The 27,736-nt window shown below is 37.3% G+C and overlaps 1 protein-coding gene across 2 annotated transcripts in view; it reads left to right on the forward strand.

Annotated features, from left to right (window-relative positions):
• Nucleotides 1-27,736, forward strand: part of ankrd27 (ankyrin repeat domain 27) — a 55,513-nt gene that overhangs the window by 6,729 nt on the left and 21,048 nt on the right. The window contains exons 2-10 of one of the 2 annotated variants that reach the window (XM_004913553.4): nucleotides 7,985-8,177; nucleotides 8,548-8,774; nucleotides 14,549-14,659; nucleotides 22,343-22,499; nucleotides 23,574-23,725; nucleotides 24,709-24,768; nucleotides 24,844-24,897; nucleotides 26,633-26,698; nucleotides 27,344-27,420. In XM_004913553.4, the coding sequence (XP_004913610.2) occupies nucleotides 8,673-8,774; nucleotides 14,549-14,659; nucleotides 22,343-22,499; nucleotides 23,574-23,725; nucleotides 24,709-24,768; nucleotides 24,844-24,897; nucleotides 26,633-26,698; nucleotides 27,344-27,420 (779 nt within the window). In that variant the 5' untranslated portion in view covers nucleotides 7,985-8,177; nucleotides 8,548-8,672. The remainder of the gene's footprint in view (nucleotides 1-7,984; nucleotides 8,178-8,547; nucleotides 8,775-14,548; nucleotides 14,660-22,342; nucleotides 22,500-23,573; nucleotides 23,726-24,708; nucleotides 24,769-24,843; nucleotides 24,898-26,632; nucleotides 26,699-27,343; nucleotides 27,421-27,736) is intronic. The other variant, XM_002934381.5, reaches the window with a different exon arrangement.

The raw sequence follows: 27,736 nt of genomic DNA on the forward strand, positions 1-27,736 counted from the left end.
TGTGTATTTTTCAATAAATTTATATTGTCAAAAAAAAGCATCCTGAGCTGCTACACATCATCGAAATATAGTAAGTATACCTTTTTTTAATGCATATTTTTAGTTACTGTAACCTCTTGGAAGTTACCACATTTAAAAATATTTATTGGAATATTTACATTCTTTGAGAATGTTGTCAATTTTTTCTCATTGACAGATTGGTCAGTAATGCCTCATTTTGCTTACTTGCTAAAGCTGCTTGGAGCAGAGCAGCTTTAATAATTCATGTTTGTTTACACTGTGCCCAGGAAAGGACTGGAAATGTAGGCATTAATGGATCTTGTTTTTACAATGATGGCAAGATATATTATTGCCAGGATACTGTAAGCTCAGCGTGCCATGGATAGAGTTGAACAAAAGTGGATTCATTTAGATATGCAAGTGAATTCTCACTGGCATCATGAAAACCTCCCAAAATGTGAAAGTTGTGTTACTGAGGAGTAAGGCAAATGAGTGTAATGTGAGTTGAAAGTTTTACTCCAGTGTACAGGTATGGTATCTCTTATCTGGAAATGTCCAAATGTCCACATCCAATAGAGTCTGTTTAAAACAAATAAGTTTAACTTTTCCTTAATTCCTTTTTCTTTGTATTAATAAAACAATATCTTATACTTAAGGGTAAGTAAGCTGCATGTATCTATAGTGATAGCCAAGTACTCCTGATGGTTTTGTTAATGTTTAAATTATTTTTAGCAGACTTAAGGTACAGTGATCCCAAACCACAGAAAGTTTTCTTCTCCAGAAAACATCAGGTCCCACATATATTGAATTATAGATCCTTGCCTGTGGTAATTTAGAGAAACAAAGTTGACCAGAACTACAGTAATTGCTGAGTGTTTTCTAGGTGTTTGTACTATTTCTTTAGTTTTGTAAAATTATGTAAGCATTAATGGAGTTTTACATTAACTTCAATGCAAAGGTATTTTTGGAGGGGCACACTTAACCCAGCAGCCAAAAACTGTTGCTCTGTAAGGCTACAATGTTATTCTTAATGTTAATTTGTATTTCGTAAATTTCTGTCCAGGCTATCTCCTGTGCATAGGCTGAATAGGTTTCTGTGACTTCTAATATTCTTGTTCTTTTCTTTAAATTAGGAGGTAAATTATTTCTCTTTGTGTTTTTCTAATGCAGACATAATTGATTGTGTTCTTTACACTTCTCTGTTGGTTTAAATGTTTTTGCCTTTTTATGAAGGGGATAATCTTTCTATTTTCCGGATGTTTTTCTCAAAGCAAGTGTTTATAATGCTCAATGTAAGTGAAATATTAAAGCTTCATACAAGTACTGCTTTACACTGCAGGCTCTGCATTTGAGTAAATGAAATCATTCCTTGCTTGTGAGGCTGGAGGCAATGTAACTAATAAATGATTGACTTTTATATTGGTGCTTTTATGTGAACTTGAGCCTAACTCACTTGGAAACTAAAAGGTTCTTCCTAGTGAGGAAGATGTCAGCTTTTTATACAGAGTAAAGAAACTCTAATTGGTTTTATTCCCACAGGGATCTGACAAATGTCCAAGTTGCCCCAGATGTGATGCTTCTGTTAAATAGCAAACTCCTATGCTCATCATACAGAATTCTTTACAGTATAGTAACTAACACAAAGCTACATGTCTTCCACAACATCTCTTTAAATAACTAGGACATTCAACTCTATAGTTTCTAGCTCCTGTTATGCTTTATACTTTTTTTTTTTTTAAATGTACAATTTTTATTGTATTTTGTTACAATTAAATGAAAAAAATAAAATAGAAATTATACTGGAAACTGAGAAGTTTCCTGTTTTGATTTTTGTCGCATGCGTGGGGGGTATTTAAAGCTATCAAACGCCTCCTCCTGTGCTATGTTGTCTGCGGCCTTGCCTGGGAAACTAAGCCTGCCTGATTTACCTTACGACTTTCTGTTGCCGATCCTTCGCTTGCCTGACTCTGATTTTCAATACTGCAGTAATTATTCTCTAATTTATTTGGAAATGGGGTTAACACCTAATCATGCATGGAAAAAAAAAATACCGTCAAATACCGTGACACTGATATAATTTTGAAAAATACCGTGATATAAATTTTTGGTCATACCGCCCAGCCCTAAGTAAGGACAATGTATCTAATACACTCAAGATACAAAGTTGGGTGCTTTCAGCTCAAACAATCATAAAGGAAACCCTGCATGAGTTAAAGAACTCACAGGGTTTTGGGTAAAAATACCGCCTTAGGTTTTCTTCCCCGAGTGGGCTTTCTTAAAGTAGTACGGCACCTAAAAGCTACCAAACTTTTTATTATTTAAAAAAGCCTGCTCGGGGAAAAAAAACCTCAAAGAGTTCCTTTATGATTGCTTTAGCCGAAGGCTCAAGAAGTCATAACCCTGGCCCTGTGTGTGGGAATGTCAGGTCATTCACCAAACAGAGGACCAAATTATATGAAATAAAGTCTGCAGTTAAGACCACAGGGGCAGTCAGTATCTAGCCTGTTTCCCATACTGTAAATCAGTCTGTCTCTAGTGGAGATCAAAAATTTGTAGCAGTTATTGGTTTTCTTTCTCCTTTTAAGTCCTTTTAAGTAAATCAGGTATGACACTGAGCCACCTGTCCTTCATAAGGTCAAATAGCTCAAAGGTTAAGAATCTGATATAGTATGGAGATTAATTTAATGGTTAGAGGAGAGTGTAGGGTGTATTTCAGTTGTAGGGTATGTGGGGGGTGGGGCTTAGGGAGAAGAATTAGGTGTGGAAAACACATCTGAACAGAAAGTATTTGTAAAGTGGGATGTTTGGTTACTATATTTCAAAGAGAGTCCCTGATATGTTGAAAACCTGGAATCATGAATGACATCTCCAAAGTGTTTAATACCTGGTCAGGGCCAGAATAAGAGTTTTTCTAAGATGGGAGGTACCCCATTGCCAGCATTTTGGAGATGTTTAAGGAAATTAGAGCCTAAACAGTTAAGGACAGATGGCCATGCTCTGTGTGTAGTGAGTATAGCAGATAGTAGGGGCCTTCATCTTTTATTTGTCCATAGTGGAAGTTTTGAGTCTAGAGAGGTATTTTTGAATTTTATCGATCTAGGATGAATTGCCACTCTAGGTAATATAGGTAATACAATTGTGTTACCTACAGTGAGGTACCAGTTGGCAAGAGCCAGACCTCAGGAGAAGTGAGTTTTTCCCATGCCACTCTGAGGGGCCTGTTGTTTCATATTAATGGGGAAGGGTTTTGTTAATAAATTTAAAAACTTTTTGAGATAAAAATTGGAGAACTAGGCAAGTAGGTAATTTTGAATACATTTATATGTTTCACCACCCTGTTAGCATCACTTTAATTGCTAGTTAAATGCTAGTTAAGATGTATTTTTTATGTTTGCTATTTTAAAGGCCTGATGTGGCATTTTGCAATTTGTAGTGTTTAGACACAATAGCTGAATGCAGGGGGTTATATTCAATTGACTAGGTGTAAGTGCAGGCTTACTATGGATATCTACAGAAGAAATGAAAATCATTCAGAATCAAGCACCTAATTCAGATACCACATTTACAGTTTGATTCTGGCCATTGTACTTCTTTTACTTCCACTTTAGCTATCCATTTGATATGCATTTAACACACTGTAACATACTGTATGTTAGCAGCAGCCCTTGCCCGTAGACACACCATAAACTGCAGTGCTACTGGAATTTGCTCCAAATGCTAGTTCTTTATTTGCTTGCCTATGCTGTGACAGATGTATTTGTGTCAAAGCTAAGAGGCTTACTGCTAGTTTTATAATGTATAATCTCATATCCCAAAACCAAGGAAGCTCAAAAATATCTATTTCCCTCTTACCATCTGGAATAAATCTAAATTCATTTTAACCATCATCTGGTTAAAATGACCATTCTGTTTTATGTGTCCCTGGATAGGAAAAATATTTTTATTTTTTATATTGATTAATGCATTACATGTATTCTTTGGCCCAAGTCATGCATATGTATCTCCTAAATCTCAGGATTTTTGCATAATTCAGCCAGATTTTTTGTTCACATTTGATGCAATTTTGATGTATTTTCTCAAATTTAAACATGCAGATTAGAGTTCAGAATCATTTCCAGAGGATTTGGTAGTCAGCCTAAATCCAAAAAATTTGGATTCGGTGCATCTCTACTACATTTTAAAATAGCACAAACAGAGCATATTACTGTCAAGAATTAGAGAACATGTAGCAATAAAAACAAGTACTTTCAACAAAACTTTAGCATATAAAAATAACTCTAAAATAAAAATTAACCGGTTTCAACACATTGTATAAAAGGGAAATCCTGGAATTGAGAGCAACCTTTTGGGGTTATTACCTGTGGTACTTGAGTGGATCAGGCTGGTTGACTTCTTACACGAAGGGGCACATTTATGAACGCTCATTCATGCGAATCAGATTTTTCTTTTTCCTGAGCTTTCATAAATGTGCCCCAAATTTTAGCTAAAGAATGATCATAGTGCAGCAGATCACATGTTCAATCTAAAGAGAAGTAAAATTTAAAGAAGTAGCTAGAAATACTGTATACAATTTTGTATCAGACAAAGGCAACCCCTGTTTGCTGATTTTCTGCACATGCTCAGTGCTGCTTTCAGTTACCTGATCTTAGGGGCTGATTTACATCATATATAGATCATCAAGCTTGGGATAATCGGCAATATTTTTTTTCAGAAATAATGCTCTTCATCTGAAACCTGGCGAGCCAGAAAATGTGATTGGGAACTCACTTGTGTTTTCTGGCATTGATCACACCAAGCCTCAAAGTGAAGAGAATTGTGGAATGGAAACATCTAGGAGAAACGAGTTTTGAAGTGGTAGATCACTCCCCTTTTTGTGGAGTTTCAGACTTTTAAAAACTGTTAGTAGCTTAACAATATAGTTTTTTTTGAGTGAGGGGCTGCACATGAACCTAAAGTTTGATGCCATTCGGTTGTTTATCAATAAAAATGCTCTGAAATATGTCATTCCACACCACTGTATATTCTTGTGCTTAAACTAATTAAACATCTGTGTAGGTGATATGTAACCCTGGCTTCAGTCCAGGCCCAAGTGGCCAACATTGCCCAACCTCACTTGTAGCTGAATGGAAATCCTGCTAATATCAAGTGAAGAATGTTGATTTTTGATGAACTATTTCAACAGTTGTGATTTAATGATTGTCTATTTTGCAGCCTAAATCAATAAACTTGGTAATAGGGAACTTTCATCATCATGTGCATTATAGATTATCTCTTTTGACTGGTACAAAGTGATATCCATTTCTGTTGCTCCATTTAGCATCTTCTTTTTCTAAGTGTTAGTGTTTTCTGGGGATTACAAGACTGCATTATAATTGCCAGCCATTAGATAAAAAGCTTGCTGTTATCAGAGATACCATGAAATACTTATCTCTTCCTGAGAGAGAATAGGAAAATGAAGCCAGGGGCTGCCTTTTTAAAGTAATGATAGTTGGAAACTATCAGTGAAAAGTAAGACTCATCAGAATTTTAACCCATGCAGTCTGTGGGAAACCAATATTGGATTTGCCTTACTCATATCATAGTAATTTCCAAATAATGCTATTCCAGGCTTAGACGATTGGACCTGTATGTGACAGTTTGCATTAAGCAATAATTATATCTTTTCATTATTACACTCAGCAAGTGTAAGCAATATGGCAGCCTACCCTTTTCATATATAAAAACAAACAGAATAACATTTTGTGCACAATAAGCTATGATCAACAAACCAACTGATAACTTTGGAAAATCCTGACAGGTCTCTATGTACCAACCAGCATACCCACACCAAACAAATGACTTTTTACGGTTATATTGGTACAAATATGACTAGCTTAGGAATAAAATATCCATAAGTCAGTGGGTGACTGCAAGAAATCCAGAAATAAAAACTGTAGTGCCAGCCAGTAAGGTGGTTCAACCCTTCAACCCAGGGGCTTATAAAATGAGTGATGTACTGAGGTTCCTCTGGCTTGTGGTGTATAAGTAAGTTTCTCCTTATTTTGGACTAGCCTACACTGCTTAGACAGGTGTTAGAGAATAGTGGGCTATTGTGTCCAGGGGTGGTAGGGAACCTTTTTCCCAAATAATACAACTGTATCTGAAAGGTTTTGTTGCATTCTGTGTCCAAATTAAAAATATGTGGTGACATAAAATAACACATAAAATGGGGAACTGAGATATGCAGGACCATGCATCTGTCAATGAATAACTAAAGCTTTTTTTTTTTTTCTATCAGTAAAATTACTCTAAACAGCCTCCAGAATTACCTACCTTTGTCGCAGCATTCTGTCTGACCTGGTTCCTCAGTTAGAAGTTCATTGTTTCCTTTGCTTCCTTGTGCAGAGTGAAGCCTGCGCCCACTTCCTGTTCAGCTCTCTCTTCAATTTGACTGCTGTTGTCAACCTGGAGAGCCTTCTGGGCATGCCTGGAGGAAGCAGGAGCCAGTCTGTGCATTAGCAGGGTTTTTTTTGATGAGAGACCTGAACTGGAAGTGGGGGCGGGGTTTCACTCTGCACAAGGAAGCAAAGGAAACTATCAACTTCTAACTGAGGTAATTCTGGAGGCTGTTTAGAGTAATTTTACTGATAGAAACAAAAAAAGGTTTACTTATTCTTTAATGCATAAAGATCAGAGACGAAATTAAATGTAGAGGTAGTCAGAGGTGAAATTAAATATAGTATTTAATAGTACAATGCTAACCCTTAATATACTACTTCTTTAAGGAAAAATAAATGCAAGTGGTAAGTGTAGTTTAGGAATTGTTGAAGAGCCAAAGACTCCAGATTCCTTTATTGTGGACAACTTTTTCATAAAGCAATTGATAGATTTCTGCCTTTAAATACAGGAATATGTGGTGCTATATACTGGAGCAGTTAACTGTAAGAATAAATTGTTTCAGTTTTCTGCATGTAAAAAGCTGCTGTAAAAAATTGAGTTTCTCCCTTTTGAAATTAGTTATATCTGTTTAAAATGGCACAGATACTGTGTTACTTGACTAGCAGATGCTTGCAAGCGTGCATAGACTATGCCTAGCTTGATAAGGCAGTAAAATATTCATGAGTGCCTATTGCATTTTGAGTTTTGACTTGTCAGAATTTTAAAGGGGATGTTCACCTTCAAACAGTAATCTGAATTTGAACAGGCTCTGTCAGAAAAAAAATTATTGTAAATCATCTTCATTATTTAAATTGTTTAGTTTTGAAATACAAACTAGGATCAGGGCTGCTAAAATGATCTGCTCTTTGTTCTCTCTGTAGGGGATTTCCCAGACTAGCACTTAGCAGGCAGCCAAATAAAACCAGTAACCAGTTCAGTGTCAACTTCCTGTTTTGGGCAGAAAGCAAGTTGGTGTTGGTGATCCCTTCAGAAGAGGAGAGAGCCAAACTATTAAATTAGCATGATATCACCCACCCAAGGTGGGCATATCGGGGGGAAAGGTTTGCTCCCTTGGTGACCTTGCCAAAGGAACAAATCTTACCATGTATGGCCACCCTAAGAAAGATGCCTTACACATTTTCTGACAGTCCATTGTTTTTTTAGAAATCTTTTGAAGGACAACGAAAGTTTAATATAAAGTATAAAGGTATCCTTTTTTATTTCTTACTGCATATACAAATTGCAAGATCCCTGGTTGCTTCTCTGTGAAATGGTGCTGATAGCCTATTACAGTTAGAAGACTCCAGTGACATCAGTGAAATTTGCCTTCTCTTCCTGCAGGCTGCCAGTGGCAGCCTTTAGTCGCAATGGTTGGAATTCCTGATTTCTGCGCATGCCTGCAATCTGACACTGTCTCCTGTTCTGGCTAGGCGCACTCCCTGATATATAAGATGTGCATCATACTGACCTCGCTACTCACACCCACCAAATGCGAGCGGCCATTTCCATAGGAACACTCAAGCGCTACCTTTTCATTAATCGTTCACTTTTACTTTCTCTCATACAGGGGCATCCGCATAGCGCGAGTGGTGTGCAGCGAGGGCCAAAATAAATTTATATTAAACAGACAGTAAGGAAGACGCTCGCCTGGCGGGGGGGATGTGAAATGCATGCACAGTATCGGGTGGCGAGGGAAAGGAAGTGGGAATCCCTTTTTCAAAATGGCTGCGCCATTGAAGAAAACGGATAGAAAGTTTGCAGTAAGTGTAACAGAGTAAATATTTGATTAGGTGAGCCAAAAGTATAGCATTTTAACTAAACAATAGGAGAACTATTTAGCAGTATGGTTTATAAATTTTGACTTGCGTTCTCCTTTAAAGATAACTTTTCTCTTCTTATGGGGAGCATTATGGCACCTTCTACTCAAGAAATAAGTTTAAGTGCAGTCCTCAAAACTTTTCCAGCCAGTAGTCAAACTGCATAAAAAATCTGTCTGGGGTTAAAATTATTGCAAGCAAGTGGTTTTTTTGGCTATGTATATTAATCCTGTTTTCATCCCCTTTTTGCTTTTTAAAGTTGCCAACTATTGCTGTAAATATTTGATTGTGCTTTATCAATCTTTTTCAACAGGTGGAATATCTCCAGCTGCAAAGATATTTTACAGCATTTCAGAAATGATAAAATCTACAGGATGAGGCACAAGTAAACATGCTTCCACACATGACATTAAGCTGCTTTCAAATCTGAAACTCCTTATGGCTATGTATGATGAAGACATTTTGAACAATCCCTTTTATTTAGCTATTCAGAAACAGAGACCTGATTTAATTGATAAAGTTGCAGAGGCACATGGAATTGTAAGTATTACATTTTAAGAATTGTATTTAGAAGTATATATATATATATATATATATATATATATATATATATATATAAATAATGTTTTTTTCCCTCCCAGGAAATGTTCATAAGTGTGTAGGCTTTGCTCTCTCTTTTTATAGCATGAAAAAGGGTACTCATCAATATTAATTATTCTTGAAAGCTATTTATTGTATTCATTGCCATAGAACAAGTACTCAGCACTATGCATTGTCCTCTAAATAAATGTTTTTAACTCATAGGTGCCTAGTCTGCTTAATTTCCTGGGGCTGGCCCTGCTTTTGAATCTCTGTTCTCTGGAAATGTCAATTGTTGAGTAAAAACTTTCAGTTCAGTGTCTGCTTTAACTTTATAACCTGTAGTAACTGAAAAAGTGTATATAGTAAATAAATTGCATCTTGACAGGTAAGGGAAAACAGATATTCAGAAAGCTTTGCATTTTGGGAGGGTATCTCCTGTAATATTACATTTTTTAAAAAGATTTCTTTTTTTTCTCTAATAATATAGCACCTTGTACTTGTTCCTAACTAAACATGGCCATAAACATCCAGATCTGCTCATTTGGCAAGGTCCCCAAACTAGCAAATCTGGGCCTGATTTGGCACCCGCATGTTGGGTCAAATCAGGCTGATCATGATTGCTAGTACTAGTGAAGCCTGTGGAAATCTGTGGGACAAGGATTGCATCAACAAACCATTCCATGTGTCCAAGGGGATTTTCAAACCCGTGGGACTGATATCTGGCTGATTTTCAGACAGGTATCTGTTGGGCCAGTGCTTTGTTGGTATAATCACTGGGTGTTGTACCCCCAATTGTTTGTAATCACTTACCCGGTTCTCTCGGGCTGGTGCCCCCTGTCAGCAGAAAACTGTACCAGCTCAGGGTACCTGATCTAGCGATCCTCTTCCTGCTGTCTTCTTTTTTTGTGATCACGGGCCTGCACATGCGCAGTACAGTGAAAAAGCCGACTTTTTTGTTAGTCGTGTTTTTCACTCTAATGCACATGCCAAGTGTTGCTAAGACAACAGAAGGGAGAGGATCACTCGGTTTCTTCTAACAGGAGCACCAACTGGGGGTATCTAAGTGATTACAATTACTGGGAGGTGCCTAACATTTATACATTTCCTTCTTTTTTAAATTGAAAAGGGCTTATACTGCTTCCAAACCTTTATTACAGGAGAAGGAAAGCTACTTAAGCATTTTTCTGCTAAGCTAGAATGCTATATTTATTCTGCTGAATGGTTTTTCCATGCCAGAGTAAACAGCCATAGATGCTCCCTCTGTTTGTTTAATATTGCCTGGAAGTGTTGTCAGACCCAGCTAAAATGACAGCAGCTGTGTGCAGGCAGGAAGCAGCTCTAAGATTGTAGAAGGGAGGGGGAGAGAAGAGATAGGAACAAACTTTGCCCAAAAGGATTTTTCTGAGAGAAGGGAGTCTTTTCATTTAGGACTCAGAGCAGCAGTTCTGCAAGTGTTTATGGCTGTATTTACATAGACCTTTCTAAAATGGTTCTTAGTTTTTACCTCTCCTTTAAAATGTGCCTGTGGTTTGAGACATTTATTGTGGATACCATTAGGTTTAAATTTCAGATAGGTGAGGCCTGGGTATCCAATGAGATGTGGAGCTCTGTGAACTCTGTGACACTTTGCTTAAACTATATTCTGGGTCTGGGGATGTGTGATATGTAGTGTACTTAGCCATCTAGTGTTATCCAATTTAATAATATGAGTTGCATAAGAAGGGTCAGAGATACCTCCTTGATCTACGTCAGTTAACATACTTTTTGCTTATTGTTTTAATCACAAATTTTTAAAAAATTTTTTTAAGTTTTTTAAAAAAAATTTCTAAGCTAAATTGGGCAAAAAGATTGAAGACAATCCATACTTGGTCGTTGTGAGATAATTAGATTACCAGTTCACAGATAGTCGCCCTGCAAAGGGGTACTGGTACATGGGGAGATTAGTCGCCATCGATTATTCTGAGCTACCGTGTGCGACTAATCTCCTTGAAATTCTTTTCCACCAGCAATAATGTAAATCGCTGGTGGATAGACTTAGGTGGTGCTTTGTTTTTTCAAAGTTGCTTTGCGAAAAAACTTTGGCAACTATAAAGCACTGCTTATGTTTTCCCACTGCATTCCACTACATTTTGGGGAGATAGGTCACCCGCAGTAGCCAAGATTTATTATGGGCATCTAATCTCCCTGTTTGCTAGTACCATAATGGACTACTGCTTATCTGTAAGACAAAACTGAGGTTAAAGGAAGTGGTTGTATGTTTTAGGCTGATGGCCCATGGGGAGATTAGTTGCCCACAGTTAAATCTCATCTACTGAAAAACCTTCCCACCAGCAATAAAGGGAATTGCTGGTGGGAAGCCCTACGCATTGCTTCATTTTCCGAAGTTGCATTAAGTTTTCTCCTGCAGAAAACCTTGCCCAACTTAGTAAAACAAAGTGACGTGTATGTCTTTTTTCACTTTTATTGCTGGTGGAAAGGCATTTTAGTCGCCCATTTACATGTATAAAGATATTTGTGTTGTGTATTGGCCCAAACCAATCAGACGCCAACTGTATAATGCCTTGTACCTCAAATGAAAAAGAAATCACATGTATGGAAAGGATATTTCATCCTCTACAGCAGTGGTTCTCAACCTGTGACCCTTTCACAGGGGTCGCCACAACATGAGGAACTGTATTAAAGGGTCAAGGCATTAGGCAGGTTGCCACTGCTCTACAGCAAAAATAAGGATATTCTTCTAGAAATGTTTGATGTTTAATCTCAAAAAATGCAGGTATTGGGTAGGAAAGGTGGATGCTGGTGGTTGTGGATTGTAAGCTCTTTTGGGCAGGGCTCTTTTCACCTCTTGTATCGGTTATTGATTGCTTTATATGTTACTCTGTATGTCCAATATTTGAAACCCACTTATTGTACAGCGCTGCGGAATATGTTGGCGCTTTTTAAATAAATGTTAATAATAATAAATAATAGTGTGGATCGTAAAACCGGCTTCTTCTCCTCCTTTCCCAGCTTCCTCTGCCCCAGATATTCTATTTCATATTCTGCATTTGAGATTTCCTTGTGCATTATAGTTTATGGTCTGTCCTTATTCTAAGCTGTTAATGAATTTAAAATCTTAATTTTCTTAGTGTAACAGAAAGTAAACTATAGTAAATTAAAACTTCCGATGTGCTTTAGACATTTGAAAATAAGACATGCCTATTTTGTTGTTATTTAGTAGATGAAAAGCTGATCAGCTCATTTTGTGTTCTTGTGGCTCATCTTGTGATGCTTTAATTATGAATGTGAAAATACGAGACTGAGAATCCTCTGTTCTGTGCATTTTACAAAAATAATGGTTTACGTAATGTCCAAGATATCATAAAAAGGGTACTTTATGTCAACAAGCCCTAGAGTAATGTTTGAAAGTGATTAGCTTAAGTATTTGTACTTCTCATTTAGGGTTCTGTAACACTTAACATTTGACACATTTCAGATATCATGTAATCAGCCTTGTTAATCTTTTTTAAAAGCATGTTACAAATAAGCAGTGGTTACCAGGAAATTAGGCATAACTGGCGTGAAAGAGTTGTGTTAGTTTCTAAAACAGGCCGCAATGTCTCAGCAAATGTCTGGGCTAAGTTACAAAACAATCATGCATATATACAAAGAAATTGTACTGTCCTAGTATAGGCTAGTACTGTGTCCTATGTTCTTAGCTTTTAGTTAACATTCTCTGCTAACTAGTTCTTACAATTGCACCAAAAAAATACACTGTAACTTAAAGGAACTGTAACACTAAAAAATAAAAATGTTTTAAAATAATTAAAATATGATGTACTGTTGCCCTGCACTGGTAAAAGTTGTGTGTTTGCCTTAGAAAGACTACTATAGTTAATAGATATAGCTGCTGTGTAGCCATGGGGGCAGCCATTTAAATTGAAAAAGGAGAAAAGGCACAGGTTACATAAGAAGATAACAGATAAACTGTGTAGAATACAATGGGAATCTGCTACTTATCTGTTATCTGCTTAGTAACCTGTGCCTTTTCTCCTTTTTTCAATTTAAATGGCTGCCCCCATGGCTACACAGCAGGGTATTTATATAAACTGTAGTAGTGTTTATGAAGAAAACACACAACTTTTATCAGTGCAGAGCAATAGTATATAATATATTAATTATTTTTATACACTTTCATTTTTTGGTGTTACTGTTCCTTTAAGGCTACTATCCAACAAATGATACGATCAAGCTTTGATCGGCCAGAAAGTGAAACATGCACATTAGTTTTAACGTGCACATCAGTATCAGTGCAATCCGAAAAACTTGCAAAGATCAATATCAAATATTGAGTACTGTATGTATAACCATAGTATGAGAAGATAAGAAGGAGCTGAGTATCTCTAACCGAACAGTACTGCATATACAGTATATTGGCAAATGGTCAGTATAGTGGAGAGGAGCTTCAATACGAATTTATGTTCTGAAGGTGAACTAGTCTTTTCAAATAGTTTTGGAGGGCACACCACAATTGCTAAAGCAGAAATAGCTGGCTTTAAAACAAAGACAAAGCAAAAAGAAGAAAAAGGGTGCAAATGAGAATCTGTTCCCCAAGCCCACATAGGGGCAAGCAAAATATTAATACAAATCAATCAATTACTCAATGCACATCCAGGGTTGGACTGGTGGGTGCAGGGCCCACCGGGGCTCCTGCCCCAGGGGCCCCCACCGACCGCGTCCCCTAAACCCCCACAGGGTCCCCCACCCGACGTCCTCCCCGAGTGCGTATAAATTTAACGCATCAAGGAAGGAACAGTCGGGCAGGGGGAGCGCTGGCAAGGGTCGGGTCTGGGCCGTTGTGGGCCCACTAGGGCCAGGACCCACCATGATTATTCTCGGTGTCCCGGCAGTCCAGTCCGACCCTGTGCACACCTACTAATCACAAAAAGGCAGCAAATGGTATGTTTAACATGTAATGCTCTTTATATGGTAATTATTCACAAAATGTAATGAAACAGAAAAAGCAGACACGTGTGGATTGAGAAAACCCCAACGTTTCGGAACACAGTCCTTTGTCAAGGGGATTCCAAATTCTGCTTTTTCTGCTTTACTAGATTTTGTCCAACTGGTGGTATGTATATTATGCATTGTAATTGTATTAACTGTTTCGTGAATAATTACCATATAAAGAGCATCATATGTTAAACATACCATTTGCTGCCTTTGTGTGGTTAGTAGGTGTGCATTGAGTAATTGATTGAGGTGAAATACCCTTTTAACAGGACAAAAATTATGTTACATTAATGAATTTTATTTTTCATTATGGACCTCACACATGTGTCTGCCTATTGCTTTTCTTTGTTTTTGATAAAGATTTAGTACTGGCAATACTTGTAAATGGTATTTGGATATCAGTTCCTCTGTCAGAGCCGATAACAGCACAAGTGTAATTCATCCCCGTCTATTTGACTCAGAAGCAACACAGTGAAAAGAGACAAGCAAATAATTTTATACCTGTGGGTAGCACAGTTTAACAAAGGGTTAAAATCATCAAAAAAAGCTACAGACATAGTTGTAATGTTTTGATAACCTTTAAATTCTGCCATTTATTAAGAGATTATCACTTGTTATTGTGTATCCAAAAAAGTCCACATTTTCATTGTAAAGAAAATGAGGTGTGTACCAGAATATAACTTCATAGGCTCTAGTTATTGTATTCTCTACTAATGATTGTACTGTATCTCTTGTTCAAGGTCCTGGTTCCATGCAAGGGCAGTGTTTCCAACATCTTGAATTCTACATGTCCTTTTGATTCGTATATTTTAAAGCCCACAGAAGGGGGGTTTGAGACAGAAAATGGAAAGGTAATATTTATTGTATAGTTATTAAAAAAATATTAAATATAAAAAAAGTTTATTATTGATTTCCTGTGGCCTTATTAGGCTGTTGAGTTTCTTTTTCTGCTTGCTTTAAACCATTGCTGTCCAACCCAATCTATTTGATTGGAAAATTATTTCACATACCTCGTTTGAGGGCTCAATTATACAAAGATGTGAAATTGTTGAGCAGTCCCAGGGCCATAAATTGCTTGGAAGGCCACATCTGATCAATTTAGTTGGACAAGACATGCTTTAGGCAAAATACTTTTGTATTGTTAGTGTCAATTGCTTGTGACAAAACATTTGAATTGTGTAAGTGCCATAAAATACAGAGAGAAATTTTATGGTGCCTAAGCAATGCAAATGTTTTTTCACAAGCAATTTACACTAGTGCAAAAGCATTTTCTAATGTTTTGTTGTCCTCAATGGAACAGTACCATATTTTCCAATTTCCCTTTGTTTTTGTCTAGCTCAATGAATAAATCATGGACATGAACTGTGTATTACCCCATCAACACACACAAGCTCTAAAATTACATGCCCTCAGTTGGCACACTGTAGGGACACATTGTAGGGAGCATTGGGTTTTTATGGGTGATCAGGATGAAATAATCCTAGCTTTACCATGTGCAAGTCCAAGGAGCTGATTTATGAAAGCTCGAGCCTTCGGAAACTAAAACCACAGAGGAGTTCCCAGACTCTCATGTGGTTTTTTCATTCGAATACCACTCTTTTTGTGAAGATCAGGGTTTTCTTTCCCTCTGAGCTTTTTACTTATTTATTTTTTTTTTTGGAGAAAAAAAACCCTGATCTTCTTACAGTGCTATTTAAATGAAAAAACCACACAAGAACTCTTGCATGGTTTCACTATTCGAATGCTCGAGTTTGAAGGCTTGAGCATTCTTAAATCAGCCCCCAAGTGTGTCTACAGAATGGGTTTGCTAAGTTGCCAGTGGAGGTAACCTGTGTAGAGCTTTGACCTCAATCCAGTGGAACACCTGTGGGATAAATTGGAACCTTGACTGTGAGCCAGGCCTAATGCACAACAGTGCCCACCAATGTATGGTGCCAGCCAGTGGGTCTGAAAGATTGATATCTGGCCAAAAAATATTCAGATGTGAATTGGGCAGGTTTGATTTTTTTTTCTTCAAATAGAGGACTGCATCTGCACATTGATGCACTCCTCAACACAGTGGCCTGCATAGCAGCAATTAGGAATCTATCATTGCAGGCATGTCGGTGAGAGACCAGCTTGTTTGTCAACCTAACCAAATGAGCAGATTTTTAATATATGGTCAGCTTTGGAGTTAAATTGTCTTGTATTATTCTCCTATTCTGTAGAAAATATGGGCTATAATGGTAAGGTCAGTGATACAGAGACCATAAAAACTGTTCATAATCAACTAAAATGAGTTTAACCATAAGTAACAATAATGATCATAATATAATGTGACATTTTTTTAATAAATGTTAGATGAAGGCGACACCATGGTAGCAGGTGATATTTCCTGTCAAAGCAGCAAGCAAACTACATTAATATAGCACATGATTTTCTATATAATGTCTTTACTTTTCATTTTTAGAAGCTGAATGGTGGTGAAAAAAGTAATAACTTAAAAATACTACCATTTTTAAAAAATCCTGCAGGATATTTTAATCGGGAAAGCATTAAGATGGGCATTTATAAGCAACTTCTTATGTAATGACATTGGTATGGGATAATGAACGTCAGCCTTTAAAAGGGTTGTAAACCCAAATATAAAAGCTTGCATAATGGAAACAAGTGCAATTCTGTGCAGGTTTTCAATATGCATGCTCTTAAAAAGGACATGTGGCATACCGGAAAATAGGTTTGGTTTAATGGGTTCAAGCAGTTTGGAGGTGGGGTTTTGGGGATCAGGGACATAGCAGATTTTGGGGGCCTCATTTCTTATGGCACCCCTGGTTACAAAAACATAAGGTACTTATTTTTTCAGTATTCAAATTTGAATTTTTGCCACAATTTTTTTTTTTTTTTGCACTTAGATTCACAAAGTTTGAATTAGGGCTTCCAAGATGCAAATGTTCAATATTTACAAAGCACAAAAAATAGGAAAAACACAAAAAAAAATCTAGCATCTAAAAGCTTTCGGGAATGCACTGAATCTACTATTTTGGGATTTGGCCAAAGCCCAAATTCTTTATGAAAGATTCGGCCGAATACCGAAACAAATCGAATTGTAATATGCATATGCAAATTAGGCCATGGAAGGGCCAAAGAGAACCATGAAAAATGTGCAACTTCCTTGTTTATGTGATGAAAAGTCATGTGATTTTAAGGATTCAGTTCGGCCAAGCACTTGGAATCGGCCAAGTCGAACTCCTACTGAAAAAGGCAGAATCTTGATTTTGTAGGCCTATTGAAAATGATGAGTAAAATGCGAGTTTGCTGCATTTGTGTTTTTTTTCATGGTTTAATTTGATTGAGCTTTTTTATTAGAATTTTTGAATAAATAAGCACACATGTGAGTTTGGGGATTTTAAGAGTTTATTTGAATTAGAAAAATAAATGACAAATTCGAAGTTTGATAAACAGGCCTCTCTCTAACTGTTGTAATGTGGCTTGTGCTGTAGGAAGGGCCCGACAAGAAAGACATTCCAAATTCCAATTGCAGTTTTACAGTATTATCCTGTACACTATATCTGTTGTTTTGGCAAAATACAAAAGAAAGCCTTCTCCTCAGCTTTAGAGAAGACTTGTTCTAATGACGATAGCACAGCATGTGAGATGGTTTATACATTCCTTAGAAAGTGCCATGTATCCTTTATCTCCGTTTCTTTAGCATATTCCAATTAATTTCTGCAAGTGGTATGTCTCAAAATTGCATTATTATTACAAAGTATGTTGGGTATTACAGTCTTGCCTGTGTACAAGCAATACTGCAGCAGGTTAACTGAAATATGAAGTCAGGATTAAAAGAAAAGGACTGACAGATGTTGCTTTCATTTGCAATTAAGATTACAAGTTAAAGATAATTTGAGGAGAGGATAGGATGGACAACTTTGGGTATAATCAACATAAAGAAAAATCTTCAGCACACCACTTACATACACGTTCTCAAAGGGTGCTTGACTTCCACAGCCGCTCCCAAGCCTTTTTTCCATGTATCTTTGCAAAGGGGAAGAAGCACACCAGTATGTCGGCAATGCCTTTAAATCATTTATTTGCAGAAATGAACAAACAGCACAAGCTTTCGGGGGTGACCCCTTCTTCAGGTGCAATACCAACAACTTTGGGTATAGCTGTATGTGGTGCGACATGACTATAGGACTCCAAGGCCCAATACACATGTCCCAGAGGGTACAGACCAGTTACCAATTTGTATCATTTATTGCAGCCTTGTAGGTACAGGTATAGAACCCATTATCCAGAATGCTCAGGACCAAGGCTATTCCGGATAAGGGGTCTTTCTGTAATTTGGATCTCCATACCTTAAAGGACATGTAAAGCTTACATTTGCCTACAATGTATATCAGTTGGGCACGTCTCCCCCACCCAAATGGCATCATTTGTACTGCATATATCCCCTCCGCTTGCCAGCACCATCACATTTTCCTAAAGCAAATACCAGCTGGTGGCCATTTTTCCTCTGATACATAATCGGTTACATTTAAATCTGCAAACAGCATACACATGCAGACCCTTATTCAGCATACATTTCATCAAGAATACAGGCTCACACAGGCACGACTGTCTTTTATAAAAGTTCTGCTTTGTTTGAGCAATGTAATGGTAAAGCTGAGCTCAGGAGAAACAAATTGAAGCAGACCGCTAGAGCTGAGTTTCTATGGCAACCAGCAATGCCATCTCTTTACTGGCTGCTAGACTGGAGGGCGTGATTAGTAATCTGAGTTTAGAACAACTGAGCATGCCCACAAGCCAACAGCCAAAGCAAATTCCTGAGGGAGGGGGCCGAGTGGGTTACAGGAGGAGAAGCAAATCTAAGTGATTAAGGGGATGCTGCAGCCTTACTATTAACTTCTGGACAACCAGTGTGGCAGGTATTGTTATATTTCAAAGAGGCTGTTCACTGATTAAATTTTTTTGTGTGGGGTTTACATGTCCTTTAAGTCTACTAAAAAAATCAATAAAACATTCATTAAACTCAATAGGATTGTTTTGCATCCAAAAAGAATTAATTATATCTTAGCTGGGATCAATTACAAGGTACTGTTTTATTACTACAGAGAAAAAGCAAATCAGTTTTAAAATGCTGAACCATTTGAGTAAAATGGAGTCTATGGGAGATGGGATTTCTGTAATTTGGAGCTTTCTGGATAGCAGGTTTCCGCATAACCGATCCCATACCAGTACACAAGATGCACATATATTTTTAGCTTGTTTTATTGTAGGTGTAAAAATTAACAAATAAATTTAAATTAAAAACAAAACTGTTCAGCCTACAGTTGACTACAGTAATTTGACAGTTTCCCATTGTTATGTGTGCTTTGGTACTGCATTTGAGCTTTATGTTATTAGATATAGAGTTAAACGGTTTTGTATGCATTCTCCTGTTGTGATAGCTATAAGATTTGTTCCGTGAACATAATATGCATGTCTTCCAACTAATGTTAGCTGTATCTAGTGTGAGCCATAGGGATAACTGTACCCCTGTTTCTGTTTTTGTATTTGTGGTGCTATATAAAGAAATACAAATACACACACATACATTAAGGTGGTTTATCTGTAAGCACTTAATGTATGCAGTTCCCCTAAGCCAGTGCTGTCCAACTTCTGCGGTGCCGAGGGCCAGAATTTCTCTCGCATACATGGTGGAGGGCCGCTAATGGAAGACAGTTTTGACCACTCCCCCTTTTAACCACACCTACTTCAAACCACACCCGTTTTATCACTATGGTGGCAGTGCAGCAAAAACCCAAATGCTTCGTCCTCATTCACACCATCATTCATATCTGAAAGAATTATATTATGTCATATTAAGACGTACCCTTAAATCCATATGCCTCCTCCTCCCCTGTGGCTAGCACGGCAACCCCCAGCATATAATTACACACCTTAGGGACCATTTCATCGCTATTTCCAACTGCTAACACTCCCAAAACAAACCCCTGCCAGGTTCACCTCCCACAGGCAGCATAGGGTAGGCAGAGTATGGCATACACAGGCAGCACTCTCCCTGTCCTATGCTGCCTGTGTGTGCCATACTCTGCCCTATGCTGCCTGTGTGTGCCATACTCGGCTCTACCCTGCCTGTGTGTTCCATACTCAGCCCTACCCTGCCTGTGTGTGCCATGCTCTGCCAGCCCTATGCTGCCTGTGTGTGCCATGCTCTGCCTGCCCTACCCTGCCTGTGTGTGCCATACCCTCCCTGCCCTATGGTGCTGATGTGTGAACAGGAGAACAATATGGGTGATTACAGCCTGAGCCTGAGGTGTGAACACTGCAGGGGGCCAGTTAAGCTCAGTACTGATACCATTTAAAGCTTACACAAAGGTAAGCCATCAAAGCAGCCAGACAGGTGGGGGGCCACACAGAGGGGCCCTCAGTTGGACTGCACTGCCATAAGTGGTTTATTTTGGAGGCATATTTACTTAAGAGAAGCTTTGCAAACCCTTTAATTTTGTATACATTTATTATTTTCTAGAAAAATAAGCTACTATTTTTCCTTGGTAGGTAGGGAAATGTTTATTTAATTTTTAGCCTTTTAGGTCTGTTTTGCTCTCCTTTCTGGAACTAAATTTACATGCAGTGTGGGTTTTTAATCAAAGGATATCTATCCCAGCTCCAATTAGGGAAACATTTTTGGGGGGGTTATATATAATTTTTTTTATTCACATACAGAGGAGTAGCGGGACATGTCAGTTTGAAAATCTGCAACTATCCCTTGTTAACATAGTAGTTTAGTTTGATAAAAAAAAACATCCATCGAGTTCAACCTTTTTCTTCTCACTTATGAAGCATACCTCTAAGATTAAATCTTGCTTAACATAGACAAACTCCTCTTCCTGTTCTATTTCCCCTGTCCATTGAAAACAAAGTATAACCTTCTGTATTTTCTGTCCAGTCATGTGACTCACTCATGTTTCAGCAATACCAATGGCTTCATATTTCTTCTCTAACGTCATTACCTCCAACTCTCCCATTTTACCATCCAAGCATCAATGTAAATATACTGCTTCTTTCCCCCCACCCCATAGTATAATACCATCATTAACCTTTTATCCATCCTCTCCTTTTCCCCAAAGCAGCTGTGTTATCATTCATCATATAGCTTACAGCCCATACCTGGAAACAAACCTGTAGCCAATAAAGCAACCCAGTTCTCTAAAAACACAAAAAACCCTACTCCTTACATGCATTCATTTCCCTAAATTTCTGTTACCTAAAATTTGGTGGGACAAAGTAAAATTCTTATGAACACATAACCGAGAAATACTTGTTCTTAATTCTAAATGGGAACTATTCAGCAAGCTCCCACACCAACCCTTATTGATAAAACTAGACAGAGCATCACAACAATCTTAAATTACATGAGATAGTAGACATAATGGAATAATCCCTCTGAAATGTCTACTTATAAAAGGGTCATGTCCATTTAACACTTGGTATAAGAGGTAAAATATACACTATGCCTAACAAAAGTGCTGGAGGTTTATTGTCCTGTTTTTATGTCCCTTGTTATATTCATGTGTTTTAGGTTTCAAAACAACTAATTTATAATTCTGTACATGAAGCCAAACTGGTCAGCACCATGATACTTCAAAATAATTGATTGGAAATGTATTGTTAACTTTATTGACCTCCAGTACAAGTACATTAAAAAAAACTTATTGGTGTAATGGACAATATATTTTTAACTCACATGAATATGTAATGAGTGCGTTGTTATACTGGGTAATAGACATATCCATCATACATTTAAGTGGCAGTTATAAAGCACGCTATGAGCCACAAATTATAGATTTGACAGTAAATTACTTGATGCTGTTGTATTGCCGGTGCTAAAATCATATGTCAAAACCACCACAATGCTGTAGACCCATTTATGACAAGTTCTGTTTCTGTGTTTCCATTTAATTTTTTTCATAAATGATGATTCTTTTATATATTACACACTACATATATGTTATGGATAAATTAGCTGCTGTAAATGTAAAAAAAATAAATAGATTAGTAGCTATGAATAGGATTCAGTAACTATGTTTCATATACTTAAAACACTATATTAGCATTAACTGTAATTAAAATAAGTTATGTTTCTGTATCGCAGGACCACAGGGCTCAAATGTGTTATGCCTGAAATGTCTTCTCTTAGGTGATGCAACTATATCAGTAATGTCCATCATGTCTCTCTGGTTTGGAATTGCAGGAGGAGGGTCAGAAAATGGGATAACTCCTAGGTCATACAAGAATCATATTAGTTAGACTATAGCAATATTTATAGCACATTTAAATAATCTTGATAATCATCTTCTCACATTTTTTATGCTACGCAGCGGGTTTGTACAATTTATGCAGTTGCTTTCAGGCAAAAAATATCTTTTTAAAATTCACTGCCAAGTGACCATCATATTTCCTCCTTACAGATGACATGTGGCAAAATATGAATATTTATATTCTTTATATTAAATTTACTCTAAAATGTTTTTTTTTTATTATCTTTTAAGGAGATCTTTATTCAAGGAAACCTGGTTAAACTGGGTTCAGGTTTTGCCTACCACCTCACCATTCCAATTCTTTTTGAGGAGACTTTCTACAATGAAAAAGAGGAAAGCTATAACATTTTGTGTATTGCGCGTTCATTAGAAAAAGAGGAAAATTCAGGTATTTACATGTATTAACAATAAGGAGCCGTTCTTTTATCCTTTGTTCTAGATACTCACTTAAACATATTTAGTAGAAAATATTCCAACCTTTGCTTAGAGCAGTTTTAATGTTTTTCATTATTATTATTATTATTATTATTGCAAGCTACGAGCAACTTTTTTTTAGGCTACTGCCACAATGGGCTGTTTTCAGACTTTGGGTTGGCACCTTTTCTGTAAAAAAAAAAATACGTATATTTTTGTATTTTTTTTTTTTTTTTTTTACTTTTCCTAATAATAACATTGGCATAAAGCATAGTTTTCACTGCCCAGGCCAGTAAACACATTATTCAGTCTGCACTTAAAGACAAAAACAGCCCCTCGACACTGGCCAGGGTAAAGACACAAGGAGTGGATTTTAGTGAAAAAACGCATATTTATTTTGCTGCCAAAATCTGCTCCGTCTGTCTGCACACAGTCCAATGCAGTGCCTCTGGGTGCAGACACAGGAGAGCGCATATGCAAGTGGAGGGGCTGTTTCTCTTCCTGCACTTATACACAGCGTGGCAGTAGCCTAACTCACATTCTCTGCAATCAATGCTATCTATTTATGGTATTTATTTATGTCTTGACAACTCAAGTAAATATGTCCCTCTGTGACAAAAAGGAAAATACAGCTAGTGTGCCACAAAATGTGAAATTCAGTGAGGAGGCTCAATCACAATGGTGTAGGTTTCGCCAGGTCTACAAATTGGTACCATGTAGAAATAAAAAAATCCACTGGAGAGCCAAATGCGTTCTGTGTTGTTTATTAGTTCAGAGATGCAAGGAAGGACCCCAGCGGTCCGAAACATGTAGTGCTATGCATCTCTGAACTAATAAACAACACAGAACGCATTTGGCTCTCCAGTGGATTTTTTTATTTCGAAATATGCCCCTCTGGTATAACCGGGTCATATTTACTCGAGTTTTTAAACATAAATAAATATAAAACATGCCAGGTTGGGTTGAATAAAACACTCTGAACACTTGAAAGGAAATGAATCAATATAAAAACGGAACTTTATTTTGGTTAATTTGCTTTGTACTACAGAAGAACACTCAACGCCCTCAAAATTTTGCACTCTGAAAAATATAGAAGATGTTAAAGAATTTTTAGGAAAGCACGCTGAGAAGTTTGACAAAAGTATTGCATCTTTCCGAAGCACATTTAAAGTTGAAAGGAAAAGCCTTCGCCATTACATTGTAAGGTTTTTTTTTAATCTTTTTCAGCATGTATGTGTAAATAAATGCCCTGGTAATCAAAACTAACTACAGATCTCAAAGCAAAATTTCTGAAACAATCCAAAATTTCTGAAAACAATGTCCAGACTCGGTGTGCGCTTGTATACCTTGTAGGGTCATAAATAACAAACCATCATGACTATGTTGTCACTTTAGACTAAAAATGTAATTTGCTGATACACAACAAGGTGTGTTCTTTTCTTTCTGCCAGAACAAATTGTTCTGAACTGAGAATGTAAAATTGCACAGTTTTGCTTTATTTGGCATGCAGGCTAATTATACTTTGGGTACTCATGTTTATGACCACCTTAGTAATTCTATTTTTTAAAGATTTTAAAGTTATTTAAAGCCATGAAGTCAAATAGCAGGACTATATGAAGAAATGGTTGCAGGTGGATAAAATGGCTGTGCAAAGGCAGTGACATCACTGATCCTTTAAAACAGGCATTTGAATGTGTGCCTGTGACATTTAGGGGAAGATTTATCAAAGCACGAATTTTGGATTGTTAAAAGTACAATTGGAAAAAATTTGGAGCAACCACGATAATTTCTGACGTGCATCAACAGCGTGAAAAACTTTCTGACTTTGAAACTTCAATGCGTGATTTTGGAAGCTTTTTCCATAGGACTCAATGGCACTCTGCAGCTCCAACCTGGCCAAAAGATAGTCACAAAACCAAAGCTTGAATGAATAACAAAAGTTTCCTAGTCGTTGCGAAAAGTACAACTTTTTTGTACAATTACAAATGCATCACGAAAAAGTTGTGCTTTTTTAATCATATTATCATTAACAGTGCAAAAAGTTCTAAACTTTAGAAAAAATAAAAAAATTTTCTCATCGTGGTTATTGTGCTTTAATGAATGGGCCCCTTAGAATAATCCTTCTTTGTGTTTTTAGCAACTAAAAGAGCAGTTTTAACAACCTTTTTTTGTGACTGTTTTAGGACTCTGTAAATGCCCTGTACACAAAATGTCTTCAGCATTTACTGCGAGACTCACACTTGGTAAGAATCACTGTTTAATGGCCATTACTGCAGATAACTATTCTTTGTGTCAAATACAACTTTTTTTGCTTGCAGAGAGCAATAGCAAAGCAAGAAACGCAAATGAGCTTGATGAAACAGGCAGTGGAGGTAAGAATTCTGGGTCTGATCATACTGAGATAGGTAAAAGCTGGATAACAGGTTGCAGTTGTTTGAGGGCACTGCCCATATTTACAATAAGCCTGCGGACAAATATATACAGTGGCTTGCAAAAGTATTCGGCCCCCTTGAACTTTTCCACATTTTGTCACATTACAGCCACAAACATGAATCAATTTTATTGGAATTCCATGTGAAAGACCAATACAAAGTGGTGTACACGTGAAAAGTGGAACGAAAATCATACATGATTCCAAACATTTTTTACAAATAAATAACTGCAAAGTGGGGTGTGCGTAATTATTCAGCCCCCTGAGTCAATACTTTGTAGAACCACCTTTTGCTGCAATTACAGCTGCCAGTCTTTTAGGGTATGTCTCTACCAGCTTTGCACATCTAGAGACTGAAATCCTTGCCCATTCTTCTTTGCAAAACAGCTCCAGCTCAGTCAGATTAGATGGACAGCGTTTGTGAACAGCAGTTTTCAGATCTTGCCACAGATTCTCGATTGGATTTAGATCTGGACTTTGACTGGGCCATTCTAACACATGGATATGTTTTGTTTTAAACCATTCCATTGTTGCCCTGGTTTTATGTTTAGGGTCGTTGTCCTGCTGGAAGGTGAACCTCCGCCCCAGTCTCAAGTCTTTTGCAGACTCCAAGAGGTTTTCTTCCAAGATTGCCCTATATTTGGCTCCATCCATCTTCCCATCAACTCTGACCAGCTTCCCTGTCCCTGCTGAAGAGAAGCACCCCCAGAGCATGATGCTGCCACCACCATATTTGACAGTGGGGATGGTGTGTTCAGAGTGATGTGCAGTGTTAGTTTTCCGCCACACATAGCGTTTTGCATTTTGGCCAAAAAGTTCCATTTTAGTCTCATCTGACCAGAGCACCTTCTTTGACATGTTTGCAGTGTCCCCCACATGGCTTGTGGCAAACTGCAAACGGGACTTCTTATGGTTTTCTGTTAACAATGGCTTTCTTCTTGCCACTCTTCCATAAAGGCCAACTTTGTGCAGTGCACGACTAATAGTTGTCCTATGGACAGATTCCCCCACCTGAGCTGTAGATCTCTGCAGCTCGTCCAGAGTCACCATGGGCCTCTTGGCTGCATTTCTGATCAGCGCTCTCCTTGTTCGTCCTGTGAGTTTAGGTGGACGGCCTTGTCTTGGTAGGTTTACAGTTGTGCCATACTCCTTCCATTTCTGAATGATCGCTTGAACAGTGCTCCGTGGGATGTTCAAGGCTTTGGAAATCTTTTTGTAGCCTAAGCCTGCTTTAAATTTCTCAATAACTTTATCCCTGACCTGTCTGGTGTGTTCTTTTGACTTCATGGTGTTGTTGCTCCCAATATTCTCTTAGACAACCTCTGAGGCCGTCACAGAGCAGCTGTATTTGTACTGACATTAGATTACACACAGGTGCACTCTATTTAGTCATTAGCACTCATCAGGCAATGTCTATGGGCAACTGACTGCACTCAGACCAAAGGGGGCTGGATAATTACGCACACCCCACTTTGCAGTTATTTATTTGTAAAAAATGTTTGGAATCATGTATGATTTTCGTTCCACTTCTCACGTGTACACCACTTTGTATTGGTCTTTCACGTGGAATTCCAATAAAATTGATTCATGTTTGTGGCTGTAATATGACAAAATGTGGAATACTTTTGCAAGCCACTGTTACCTCTGTTGTTCATGATCCTTTTCTGTCTCTGTAGATGTATGTACATCATGGGATTTATGATCTAATTTTCAAACAAGTTGGAACAATTGAAGCAAGTGAGGTAAGCTGTTTATTACTAAACATAAGCTCCATAAGCTGTATTAAATATTAGCCTGTTGGAAGTTAGTTTATACAAAATGTATTTTTTAATAATGGTATACTAGAAATATTGATTTTTTTTCCCCACTTGTTTTTCTAAAACGTTGGTTTAAAAATAAATTTGTTTCATTTTTTTTGGCCAGATTCAGTTTGATGAAAATAGCTTGTCTCTTAATTCAGTTCCAGATTTTCATATAGAGCCAAATGCAAATCTATGAGAAAAGCTTCATCACATTAAAACTTTATTGAAGTCAATGGGGAAAAAACTGGAAATAATTACAAGAGAAGTTTTTTGTTTTTTTTTCCCCTCAAATTGAGTTTTGCCCAAAAGTTTTCATGTGTCAAACCATAATATAATGTTTGTTTATTCTGAAAAATATGTTGCCTTTTACAAGTGTCATGCGGGAGCAATTACTGTGTATGCTATAGTTATTATTTCATTAGCAAGACGTACAATTGGCTTAGAAAATATTGCATAACTGACTACTACTATGAAGTTTGCTACAATTTTTGCATTTCTGCAGTCAACAGCCTTGTGAGCGCCATTAGGTATAGTCTGCCAATGCTTTCTTGTGGATTATACAATTTGTGTGTGTATCATTGTCAGGATGCAGCATTTAACAAGATTACAAGAAGCCTTCAGGATCTCCAGCAAAAGGATATTGGTGTAAAGACGGAGTTCAGGTAATTGAGAAGTATTAAGAGAAATCTTAATACCTAATTCCAGATATCTTTTTTTTTTTAGCTCATAGGAACACGCAAATATTTTACAGAAATAACCCAAAAGCCATTGGTACATAAACAGTTTTAGGCAATTAATCATATTTATTGGAGAAGGTTAAAACAAATGATTACAAAAAAAAAAGTAAGAGGTCATGTATTCAATGTTCAAACAATTCAATATAATAATTCCATGCAATAAGAGACAGACAAAAACCAAACAGGTTTTGGTTACTTAGCGCTTTCTGCTGGTTAAATCTTAAGTGAAATCTTCAATGCT

The sequence above is a fragment of the Xenopus tropicalis genome, chromosome 4 (genome assembly GCF_000004195.4).
Source record: "Xenopus tropicalis strain Nigerian chromosome 4, UCB_Xtro_10.0, whole genome shotgun sequence".
NCBI classification, from domain to species: domain Eukaryota; kingdom Metazoa; phylum Chordata; class Amphibia; order Anura; family Pipidae; genus Xenopus; species Xenopus tropicalis.